Below are 13,145 nucleotides of genomic sequence, written 5' to 3'. Positions count from 1 at the left end.
ATATTGTGGGCCTTGATTTAGGTGGTTATAATACATCCCCTGACTTCATACATGGATGCCAGGGGATTTTCTGTTTGAAGCTTCTGTATTTGCCATTTCTGAAAATACAACTATATCCCTTGGTAGAACTTTAAAGCTTTCTGAAGATTCTTTTAGGTTACCATCTTAGGTAGTCTGATTTGAAAATGTTAATTATTCTCAGCAATGTTGTATATCCAAGAGCAGCTAAAAGAGAAATGGTACTGAGGGATTTTAGGAACTAAAGCAGGGAGTGGGAGTTGGCTTTTTGGAATTACAGCTGGGATTGGAATGTCTGTCTTCCGTTTTGGAAAACTGAGTTCTGCCACAGTTCAAATACTTTTGCATAGAATTCCTATAAAGTAATCCTGTTCATTTTGTGGTTATTTCTGAGGCATAAAAAGTATATATCAAGACTGCCGTGGCTGTGATGAGTCTTTGGCTCAGCTGTGTAACTCAATGCACAGTAATGATTCAGTTCTTTTCCATCTGTACAAAAGAGCTGTTTGATGCCTTACTATTTAACTATTTTCAATTCTTTGGATTATTTTTAAGATATTGTTCATGAAAATTTGAAAATGGGGTCAGATGGGGAAAGTGACCAAGCTTCTGGAACGTCATCTGATGAAGTTCAGTCTCCCACAGGAGTGTGTCTTAGAAACCGGATACACAGACGAATCTCAATGGAGGTAATTCACTTTTCATATAATGATAATTTAAACTGACAGGAGAGTTGGAATTGCTTTAATTGTTTGTTGTAACTGGTTGTCTTCTCAATTAACTGTAACCAACCATTCTGACATATATTTAATGGAGAGAGCATTACTTTCATATTATTGAAAGTTGTCTCCTTTTATCACACAAAACAATGGTTATCTTGCACTTTTTATGAGCTGCTAATTTTGAAAATCTAAATATGTTTTGAAACTTGAATTTTTGGGAGGAATTTCTGAAGTGTAACATTTTAATAGCTTTCTGTTGCACTGTGTGCAAGCCACTGAATGTATTCAAGAAGATACATGGTTTAGATTTTTTTTACTTAACACTGTTTTCTAGTCTTTGCAGAACTAATGCTACAGCAGCAGCGGTCCTGACTGCTTCAGCCTTTTCCTCTCTTCCTGTTTTTTTTTCATGAACGGAACTTTACAGGATGGTAAACAAAAGGAGGAAAAGTACCTTATGAATAACTGTGCGCATAATTTCCTTTATTTATGGGTCTCATTATGAATACTAGCCACCCTTGTGCTTGCTTTGTTGTCATTTCCCTTGGTGAACTAAAACAGAACACTTCCCTTTTTCTAGAGTGTATAAAAGTTACAGTTATAATGATGGCTTTGTTACAGAAGTGTGTAGAATTTTGTAGTTGCTGCTTTATAGTATACATAGCAATAAGCATAGCTGTAAGATTTTGAATCTTTATTCAAGGCTCATATCAAATACTGGATTAGGAAACTGATTTGGATAAGTTACAGTAGAGTGTACATGCCAAAAATTTTTTATTTGTGAGGCATTCTGTTATGCTTGGAATTCCAAGGCTCCAAGCATATAGTGCAGATAATGATTTTTAAAATGTGTGAATTAGTTGTATTAATTATTTAGATAGTTTCTTGCACATGGGAGGTTTTGTATTCAAATTCTTAAATTTCTGTATTATTTGATCTAGACTTTTGTTCTCCTAGCTTGAGAAAGAGTAGTGGTTGGTTTATTCAGGATACTTAAATTAGGGAAAAAAGGCATTGTGAAAACCTGCTAATCAGAATGTATGATGGAGAAACTAAAAATCAAGGAAATGACTTAAAATTTTTATTTGCTTTTTGTTCATTGTCTGTTACGTCTCCATTTTGAAATGCATATTTAGAACAGGAAAGAAAAAAATAAATTAATGATTCATAATAAAAACAACAAACTGAAATGGAAATCCATCAAGTCTTCCAGAGAGGGCAAAGAACCATTAAAGAATTCTCTTTTGTATTGGAATTCAAAAACTCCAAAAGAAATTAGTAAAGAACTCAGGAATAGTAAAGGTCTGGAAATTCCTATCTAATTTTTTAGAAGATTTTCTTTTTCAAATAAAAGCATCGTTTCCTTTGCCTCTTCAGTTGTAAAACAATTCTAATATTACTGTTTAAGAGGCTTTGGGAAACTTTTAAGTTTTGTTTATGCAATGCTAATTTTCTCACTTTCCTCTAAATTCCAAATGCTTGCTTCTGACTGTTGAAATTAGCATTATTTCTTCATTGACTTGCTCAGCCAACAAGAGAACAAATGTTTTTTTGGCATCTATTCATGTATATTCTGTGAGAATTGTAATGTTTCCCTGAAATCACTGTAGTATTGATACAGTGACTTTTCCTGTAAGATTCCCTGCTGATGTGTGCAGACAGTCTCAGTTCTGAATTTTAAGAATGAGAGATATTTTTGCTGGACTTAGGTTTGCCTTTTAGAAGTACTTTGTAGCAGATTAAATTGGACGTGTACCTGTTTGTGCATTCCAGAGGGAGGAAAATGCAACAATCTCATAGCTCTGGTTAAAATACCTTTCTAATGATAATCTTTTCATTCAACTTTCTCATTTCCTAAGTGAAAAGGCTTTAAGTGAATACATTGTCTGCCTGTATTTTCCTCCTTCTACTTATCCCATGGGTCATTTTCTGTCAGTTTTGACAGAGGGCTAGAAATCTCAGATTTTAAGTCTCTATTAATTTCTGTGAAAAAAGCTCTGCATTGGGACACATAGCTAATGTATCCACTGCTAGTTAAAAACCACAGTATACATATACAAGTTGAGTTGCAAGATGTAAATCCACAGAAGACCCAATTGTACTCATTTTGTTCTTTGTGGAGTGGGATCACTTGCTTCCTTGACCTTTGAGGGAACCAAAGCAAGGTTTCTTTGCTCTTGTAAAGAGTTGTGCCTCTATGCCTTGTGGGATTTCTGCCATGGAGCTGGCTGATTCAGTAGTAGCTATGTGATTATATAAAGAGAAAGAAGCAATCTGTGTTGAGAAGTAAGTTTCTATTATTTCAGTTTTATTTTGATGGCTGGTGGCGATCTGTTGTCTCTAGACATTGGGTAGCCTGAGGACATATTCCCTTTATAGCCATTTAGGATGAGTTGTAGCTGTATGCTGTATATTACAGGTTGAAGTAAATTAATAAATGTGTGACAGAATGTTTTTGCTGTATTCTGCTGAAGTCATGAGCCCCAGCTGAAATCCATTGTAGAATGTATTTGATTAAACATACACAGTTGGATAACACGATAAAGCAATATTCCTTGTTCCTCCTCACTATGATGGATGTGCCTGTCACACTATGGCTGTGTCCTTTCTTGTGTTTAGTTTGACCAATATGTGCTGTATTTATAGTGGTTTTGTACGTAATTTCTTGGTTATGTTTGGCTCTTTCTGCTGAATTGACAGAAGTCCTAATTTGTTTTGAAGGTAACTAATCAGGTGAAGTTGAAACCTTGACACATCCTTTTTAGTTACAGGAATTTTGTATATATAACCAAATTTTTTATGCTCAGCTTGAACTTCCTCTAGAATTCTGAAAATTAGCAACCCAACCATATTTTATTAAATGCTTGCTAAAAAAATGCATACTGTACTCAAAGTGCTAATTAGCAAAACAAAAAAAAAAACAATCATTCCTTACACATTTTGTCCATTAGAATATGCATTCTGATTTTTAGTGCCCATCCCCACTGCAGTTAAATAATGCATAGCTACAAATAAAATGTTGACAAAGAGCAGATAAATTCTCTGCTGCAGATTATATGAAAGATTCTGTTGGGAAGTAAAGCCAGATCTTTCTAAAATTTTCATATACAGAAATACAAAATAGACAGTGGAGAGAGAAATTAAAAACTTACTTGTTACAGCAGAATCTCCATAGCAATAGAAAGTGGAAGTTTTATAACCTTAAATTGTCCTGCTTTAGATAGGAAATCATCATACTGCAATGTAACCTAATTATGAAACATTTTAAATATGAAGTGGTGATAGTGCAATGAGAAAGAACACTGCTCTGCAGTGAAAAATCTGCTGGGGTGAAAACTTTCTATCCACACCAGCAGCCATAGAAATACGAGCTTTCAGTCTGTTAGATCCACCCCCCATTCCCCCATCAGTTATAATTTAGGCCAGTGTGACAGGGAGATGATAATGTGGTTGCTTCTGAATTTGACAACGCTGCAATTGTGGTTCGAGATTGGTTTTTTTTAATGATTGTCCCTTCTTATCTTGTGCTTAGGAGACAAAGAGAAAATACCAGTCTCATTGTGTTGCCTCGATAAATTTTATTTTGCTTGTAATCCACAGGCTACAAATTGTCGGTAAAGCAGATGCTTTTGCTTTTTCTTTCTCTTTCCTTCCACTTATTCAGGCAGGAACCATGCTGACAGTAGGTGTGAGCATTTATTGTGTGAAGAGTTTGGCTTCAAACAGCTGTTAGGTTGTAATTATAATGTCTTCTACTCTCATGCTAATGTTAATGATTATGTACTAAGTCAGTAGAATTGTTTATCAAACAAAATAGATTAATTTTTAAAGTGTCAGTGATACAGCTTAAGAATGTCTACACTTATAAAGTGCAGGTGCTTTCATCATGCAATGAGAAACATTTCTCCAGATCATGGAACTATAGCTTAAAGCAATTTCAGTTTGATTTTGCTGGAAAAGCAGTAATGCATTAAGATAAATAAAGAAGTAATGCATTATTATAAATACATGTTACAAGCTCTAACTGTTCTCTGGGGGCCCTATGCCCATGCAGTGGATAGTGAGTGCATCATTTAGGGCTGTGGTGGATAAAAAATAAGGAGAAGCAGTCTGTGCAAATTGAAACATCTGTTTCCCTTTCCCAGAAGTCCAAGGTCTGTTAGCTGTCTTAGCATGTGAACTGGCAGAGGGCCATAACCCACTGTTCACCAGCCTGTTTCCCAGATATTTCATCCTGAGAAACAGTTCTTATCCATCCGACTGTCACATCAGTGACAGAAGTGTGTTCCAGATCAGACTGCTCCTACCACACTGCTGTAAGGGATAATTCTCCCCTGAGGGGATTAGCTGCAGGGTTAGTACTTGTAGCTGAACAGAAGGAAATACAGAGGCTACAAATTGATGCTGTAGGCAGGTGTGTGTTGTGATGGTCATTTTCCAAAAGTAAGAATGTAGATGAGAAATAAGGTTGTTTTGAGCTTCACTCTTTACCAGGGTATAACTACTTAGGGGGTCTTGACACACAGCCTGAGTAACTTAACATGCTGTTAGTCTACCTGGGCAAGTGTACCTTCTCCTAAGAAAAATACACAAAATTAATTGATTTTTCAACTGATAAAAGTGTTAAGAATTTGTTCATAGGCTTCAGATTAGAATGTGGTTTTGAGGTCCCCATTCTCAAGTGCAAATAGGGCACTCTCAGCTCCATTCAGTTGTTTAAATGCTTGAAGAGCAGACTGGATGCAGTACTGACCCAGGCTTTTGGTCATGGGCAGTACAGTATTTTCTTCTGCCATGAGTTTTGGAAGCAGGAAGTCAACTTTATCCAAGGTAGCCTAAGCATACCTGGGACTGAATCATCCTGGAAGCCATCCAGGAGGCTTCCTTGTATACCAAGCAGGCATTACTACTTGGGGCCTTCTCTGAGCAACATTTCTTCCTTCCCCCTTTCTTCTGTGATTGGCAGCTACAGGACTATCTGTGCCGTATTACTGGGTTTTGTCTAACTTGCTTTTCTCTGACTCCTGAGAAAGAAGTAGCTTGACTTCTGATTGTCACTTCTGTGATTCTAAGCACATGATCACCTACCAGAGGATTTCAGTACTAGACAGAAAAAAAATTGAAGCTGAATAAAATCAAGACTTCATTTGATTTTCAGTGGTCACTGTACTATCTCCATTTAGTCATGCTTGTATCATTTTTCTCAGCCTTTTTCAAGGTTACACTAGAAAATGTGTCACCCTTTTTATAAACTCCTACTTTCATGTTTCCATGACCCTTGGCGATTTCAGAAGCCCCCTTCTAAAAACCCAAGTGCATGTTCTTAATTACTAGTATGGTTTTGATTAAGCTGATAAGTCCTTTTTATATATTTGATTGGCAGACTTATTTCTTCTACAGAACACTGAAGCTACAACAAGAAAAAGAATTTCAGATAATAGATGACTTTAATATGCCTTTTACTAGACCTTTTAGGGTAACTGCCTTTGTTACCAGCAATTAACATGTTGCCCTTCTGTTGGGAACCTTTGTCATTCTGGTGCTAAAGTTCTTGAATTTCACTTGCAAATGCTCCTTTAGAAAAGTTACTGTGCTAGACAATGTTCTTTCTATAAGGATAAAATATATACTTTTTTGTTTTGTGTCATGATGTCTTTGATTTCCTTTAAGTTCCATTAAGGAGTAGTCTAGTGTCACATTGGATGTGTTCAGTCATCTATAAAACATCTCTCATAGTCACAGAAGTGCATCAGTTGAAAAGTCAGTAATGGGGTGCAGTTTCATACCCAGTATTTCAGCCACACTTCAGTCCAGGAAGGTCAGATTTCCCATTTTCATATTCAAGAAGTTGGTTTATTTTTAATTAGCCACTTTTTTCATGGGACTTACCTTTTGGTAACTTTAAGTGTTGTTGATGATGTAAATGCTAGTGGTAGTAATTAATATTATAAAGAACTGTTTTAAAGGTCCGAGTTTGTTTTTGCAGTGATGTGTTCTGTTTCTCTTTTTCCTTCCTCTTGGCCTCATTTTTCTTACAAGCTAGTAACCTACACTACCTTTTTTCCTTTCAGGGCAGTTTCTGTTATTACTGTGTTACAGAAACTGATGAAAACATACAGAAATCTGTGTTTAAAAATCACAGGTGTAGTAGTGAGTGAGGCAGAGCTTGCTTTATTAGTTGCTGTTCCTGTCCAGCGCCTACAGCTGAGTCACACAGCTATAGACCCTGAACTTCAGTAGGGTTTATATTGCAGCTCATGCTGCAGAGTGGTATTTTGATAGGTGGTAATTTAGCAGGCAAACAAAATCAGACATGATATCTTTATGGTTGTTATCATTTTTATATTCATGTATATATTCTCCAAGTCCACTTTGTGACAAGCTTTCTGATACAGTAAAATAATAACAAAACAAAAACCAAAACAAAGTCAAAAAAACAAAAACAAAAAAACAGAAGAAGAATTTTCAAGTGTTTCTGGTATAATATGTCACAAATTTCCTGTATATTTATATACTTGCTGAAAGGAAAGTTAATGTCTCACATTTGATTTTCATTTCTCCTTTCTCATATTTTTCAAAACTCGTTTTCTGACACATGTATTTGTTTTGTTTGGTTTCATTGGATTCTATTCTATTTCAGGAATAGAAGCTCCTAGAAAGCAATTTATTAAAACTGTATTTGTGCTGAACAGTTTAAACACTTATCTTTAAAACTAATGGGAGAAAGAAAGTAAATAAAACAACAGCCTGTGGTTTGTTTGAAAAATGGGTGAAATCGCAGGGTTTTTTTCAGCTAGTTGGTAGCCTAAGCAGCATATCCATGAAATGAAAATTCTCACTAAAAGTATTTTGAAAAAGAAGGTGTTTAGAATTCATTTTTTCACCTGCTTAAGAAAGCCTATTGGCCTGTAATTCTAATTTTGTGCCTTCAAAAATACAAATTGTTGCAAATACTACTGTAAAGATGCTTAGCACATTTCCTAAGTTTTTCATGGTGCTAAAGTAAACAAAAACAAAGATACCTGTTTGCAATGCTGGTTTCTATGCTTTTTATTTTTGTATTATTTATATGTATTTTGCATTCTTACTTGAGGGCCGTAGCTACTGTAGACATTGGCAATAACTTCCTTCAGCTACTGGCGGTAAAGTCCTTGCTTTGTTGATTAATGATAGTAGATGTGCTGAGAAAATGTGACAACTAGTCCTAAACCAGAGATTTAACTCTATAATTTGTAATAATAATATTTCACTGATTACACTTGGCTCCTTGTCCTTGCCTGGCATGTCAGAATCCAATCTGACAAGCTGTGTTTGTGTTGGGCAGGAGGCAGAGATCATGCATTGTCTGTGGTCACTGGTATTTCTTCTGAGTCTGAAATGGCCCATGGGCTCACATCTCATTATAAAATCCCTGAAAGTGCTTTCTGTACTCGATTAACATATTTGGAAAAAAACCTTTTGATTTAATTGATTAATTAATTCCACTGTATTTAGGGTCAATTCTATCCCAAATGTAAAAAAGCCCCTTAAATCAGTACTCAAAATTGATGCTTTCTCAAATCATGTTGCATTTTAACAGACTTGCTGAAAACCCACATGGATTTATGATGTGAGATCTAGCAGTGATCCTTTGTAGATGGATCTTAGGATTGTATTATCATTATTGCTGCTAACAGAAGAGGTTTTTGATGACCATTTCCTCAAATTTAGCAGAATAATAATTGAGTAATTGTGATTTAATGTTTTCAGTAAAATAGTAGCAATAACAACATTCAAGTATAAAGTAAAAATGTAATATTCAGATATAAGCCACACTGCTAACACAGAAAAAAATGCAGTTTATGCATCACAATGAAAATTTAGCTAAACCTGTCAGTTGTATGGGGGAATGATGATAACTTTATATACATATAAGGAAGACCAGTATAGATAACTCATCCCAGCTGTTAAAATAGTCTTTTTGATTACAGTAATCAAAACCTATTTTAAAAGGTATTAAAACAGTGTGCTGCAATGATGCTATAGGTTTCTTTTCGTGCATGTGTATGCTGGTGTTTTTCTTTGAGACCTTGAAGATCTGCAGAGCTGTAACCAAATTATAGTTTTTTTACAAATATGTTCTCTGGTTTGGGGTTGGTTTTTTTGGAGGGGTTTTATATATTTATTTTTGCCTCTAGCAGTTTTGTATTCATAATTCTGTAGAGGATCCAGCTGGCTTGAACTGGACTAACTGTCATTTGACAAAAATGTACTGAGATTTGATAAGGCAACCCTCAGAAAAAAACTCCACATGGTATCTCATACTAAAATGATACAGTAAGTACATGCTTAAAAGTTGTATATGAGAATGTTTAAATTGTTACTGACACAAGCTAATGTCTTAAAATTAATTTGTTTGCATTGTGTGTCATGAGGTAGGACATAATACACATTCTTAGTTAGAATATGTAAGGAAAGAATAGTGTAAAAATTTTGTTGGTTTTTGGAGGTTCTTTTACAGTAAGCATATAATGAAATTAAATTGTGTTGCACTGAGGGTTATACGATGCAGTATTTTAGATGTATTAAGCATTCTCCAGTGAACAAAAGCACAATGACTTACTAGTGAACAGCCTGTGGCTGCAGCTGAGATGTCTCACTGGTGCTCACTAAAGCTGGTGAGAAGGCTAATTCAGACCAATGTTTATACAAGAGCATTTTCATTTGATCCATAGTGGATTGTTTGGGCTGTCAGACTGATGTCTGTAGACTTAGAATAAAACTTATTTTTTTCTTTGTGAGTCTGTAACAAAATTCCATGCATGGAATTTAGCAGAATCAACTCTTAAAAGACAAACTAAAATTTAAGGGAGAGGTGACCAGCAAGTTGTCTGTTGCCTTATAGTAAGTACATACCTTAATTAATGGTTGGTCTGGAATTGTAACTCACCAATAAACAGAATAGCCAAAGCAATAAGGATTGGTATTATAATGATGTAGCTTGGCAGTGTAGTTTATATCATCCACTGACAGAGACAGCTTCCTACTCCCCTTGGCTCCTAGCCTTGTATCAGTGGATTATTAGTTCCTCTGTTTGGAAGGGGTAGTTTCTTGCACCCAGCCCTTTCTCCTCTAAAAGCAGTGGGAACATCTGGCCACAGGCAATGAAATACTGGCTGTGGAGATACTCAACTGTTAGGGTTGCTAATTGAAACATTCAGTAAGAGTGAACTGAGGCTGATGTTTATCAGGGTTTTCCCTTCAAGTTTTCTTTCTTCCTTTTCTTGCAGCAGTTGCAGTTGTAAGTGTGGTAACAGTCTGAAATTACCCATCAGTTCAAAGATCAGCAGCACTAGTAGTCCAGTAGGTACAAGGGAGGCTTACTGTTGGAGCAAGAAAGGAGCTCTGCAAATTGGCACATTTGTTACAGGTTAAAAATAAAAGTAGTCTGGTTTTCGTTTTTGATTTTTGTAATGTAGTTAAAATTGGACTTGGAAGACCTCAACAAAACCTTCCCTGGGGAAATTTTCTGGTTATGTATTTTTTGTGTTTAATGATTTTTTTTTCTGTTTCATCATAAATATTAGTGTTTATTCTCCAAATGTGCTGTGTTAGTCAAAGACATAATGACTTGAGTTGACAAAAGACAGACAAACTTCACAAAAAATGTGAATGTTTCAAGTTGCTTCTTTTTAGAACAGTTTTAATATATAGAGTTCAAACATTGTCTATCCTGAGTTAAAATCATCTTCAACTTCAGTGAAATTAACTGAAGTGTATAGTGCACCTTGGCCAAAAAAAAAGGGGAATTAATGAAATCCATACCTTTTTTTGTTATGATACTTGTTTTAAAGTGGAAAATGTTATTAGTGTTCTTTCCACTAATAAAAATTTTTTAACAGGGTTGAAGAGTGAAAATTACCTTTTGGTTAGGAATGAGACTTCCTGAAAAGTGTCACAGTGTGGCACTATGTAGTATTAAATGGGTCAAGTCAGGCAATTATAAAAGGGAATAGCTGGTAAGTTTGTATTATGGAAATAGGAGATGAGAAAAGGATAGATAGCTAAGGAAAAAGTTGACAGAGGTGAAATACAGAATGTGATAACAAAATTCTAGTATTACAGTTTTTTAAATTATTTACTGTGGGTGGCAAGTGAAGAAGCTGATGTTTGCAATAGTATTTTAGGCCATCCAGAAGAGGACCAGAGGTAATGAAAAAAAGTTAGGATTTTTGGAATTTCCTCATATGTGTGAAAACCAGTAGTTTGGGGGCAAGGTTGTATTGTGTTTGTTTGTTTGTTTTTCATTTAGAAAACAGGTTTGTTTATGTACAATGTCAAATTCCTCAGCTCACAGAACCTGCAGAATTTGAGTTGGAATTCCTGCCTACTTTTCTTGTGCCCAAGTGTAAATAGTCAGTGGTAGACAGAACTTCCACATCAAGTTACAGCAACACAGTTGAATGTTAGCTAGATGAAAGAAAATCCTGGACAAAGTGTGGTTCTTCTTAGAGTATTTGCTGTAGCTGGCGTTAGAAATAGATGACAAAGATAAGTACAAGTTAGGGTAGTTATCTCCTCAGAAAACAAAGTGGTGTTTTTGTCACAAGTGCTTACATGTTTATCTGCCATGAAGCAGAGTAGGACAAATGTGAAATTCATTTCAGACAAATTATAAAAATAAATGCATTTCTCTGCCAGTAAAACCGGTAGTAAAGCAAAACTGAGAATAAGCATTGCATAGGAGGGTAGAAAATTTGTTTTTCATTTGGAGGAGGAGGAGGAAAATGCCACAAGCATTCCAGTTTCCCTAACCAATCAAATGATGGCTGAATATGTTCTCCAGAATATAATGTGGAATTGGATCAAAAAATAACTCATTAAATAACATACAGTTAAATGTAGGTATTTGATCATTTAGAGTACCACATTTGTTGAATACTGATACATTTTGTTGCAAGTTGACCCTAAAGCTAAGTATAAAAGAATTAACTAGGAAATACTATGAATTGACATAAGCTTTTTCACAAATTAGACCTCATTTGGAAAAATAAATCTCAAGTGAAATACAAGAAAATAATATAGTTTCAATTCTCTAAAAGATTCTTTGTTTTACCTGAAGTACTTTGTTGCCCATAAAAGCTAAGGTTTTGCATTCCAGTAAACCCTTGCTTCTTAAGAGTTATAAGGAATGTACCCAGATTCTCTCTTAGAGTTGAGGGTCTATGTACACCAATTACAGATCTGTTATGGTTAAAAAAGGATATATATAAAACTGCATAGGGAATTGCTTTAATTTACTACCTTCAAAAATTTAGATTGATGAAGGGATGCAAAATTAGTGTTAAAAAAGGACATTTAGTGTTGACAGTCTCAGAAAGTGTTGACAGTCTCAAAGAGCATAGGGAAAATTCAGTCCTGCCATTAATTTTACATGTTTCCTTATGACTTCTTTAAACAGCGTTGTAGCAAGATATTTTATACCTTTGTTTAAGTTTTTTAGTTTTTTCTTTTTTCTTTTTAGTTTTTTCTATGGTAAATGCTAGCAGGTCATTATATTCAGTTGGTAATTGAAATAAGTCTGAGCAAAGTCCTCTTACCAGAAGGTCTCTCATTGCTTCACAGAATTGCACAGAGATTTAAGACAATTAGAAATTCTTTAAAATCTGTTTCTTGATGTTGCTGGCTCTCCAGCCTGGTGTTACAACAGGACAGCAGCACGCCATGTGCTTTAGAAGAGCAGGTTTTGCTGCTGGTGAGGCAGCCTTAGCAGGGTTGCAGTGGGATGGCTGCAGGAGCAGCAGAGGGAGCAGAGATGGCAATTGCATAGAACAGGCAGGTCCAGGCTTCCTGCATTAGTCCAGACTCAGTCTGAAGGCTGGTCAGCACCAGCAGGGAAATAGGTTGATTCCCCTGGTCTTGACAGCGGGCCCAGCTGGCCAAAGGGCTATTCTGTGCCATCTGGCATGGCACTCAGCAATGAAAGCTGGAGCAGGAGGGGAGGAAGGAGGACATTTGTGGCTGTGGCATTTGTCTTGCACTTCTTGAGCCACGTGCATGCTGAAGCCCAGCTTTCTGGGAAGCCCTTGGACACCTGCATGCTGAGAGGAAGCTGTGAATCAGTTCCTATTTCCATTCTGCTAGGGCAGGCAGCTTTTGCTTTCCCTGTTAAACTGCTGTTACCTACACCCACAAGTCTCCTCGCCATCCTTCAGTCTTCTCTGCATTTTGTGGGAGCAGAGGGTGAGCGCTCCACTGGGTGAAGACTTGACTGTTCACCAGGGTCAGCCCACAGTGGAAGAACAAATGTCCTGCCATCAGATGACCAGGCTGCCCGAGTGTCAGCAGACTGCCTGGTCTTGAACAGTTAAGGCTCAAAATTAGTAGGTGTGTGGTAGGTTCTTGCTTTTCTTTTAACTTTATCTC

The 13,145-nt window shown here is 36.1% G+C and overlaps 1 protein-coding gene across 5 annotated transcripts in view; it reads left to right on the top strand.

Moving 5' to 3' along the window:
* CDK17 (cyclin dependent kinase 17) overlaps window positions 1-13,145 on the top strand; it is a 90,353-nt gene that overhangs the window by 54,880 nt on the left and 22,328 nt on the right. For all 5 annotated transcript variants that reach the window (XM_012569108.5, XM_012569106.5, XM_012569107.5 and 2 more), the window contains one exon: window positions 574-707. In XM_012569108.5, the coding sequence (XP_012424562.1) occupies window positions 574-707 (134 nt within the window). The remainder of the gene's footprint in view (window positions 1-573; window positions 708-13,145) is intronic.

Source organism: Taeniopygia guttata, chromosome 1A (assembly GCF_048771995.1).
Source record: "Taeniopygia guttata chromosome 1A, bTaeGut7.mat, whole genome shotgun sequence".
Lineage (NCBI taxonomy): Eukaryota > Metazoa > Chordata > Aves > Passeriformes > Estrildidae > Taeniopygia > Taeniopygia guttata.
The sequence above is the reverse complement of the archived record's forward strand: the minus strand, read 5'-3'. Positions and strand labels throughout refer to the sequence as shown.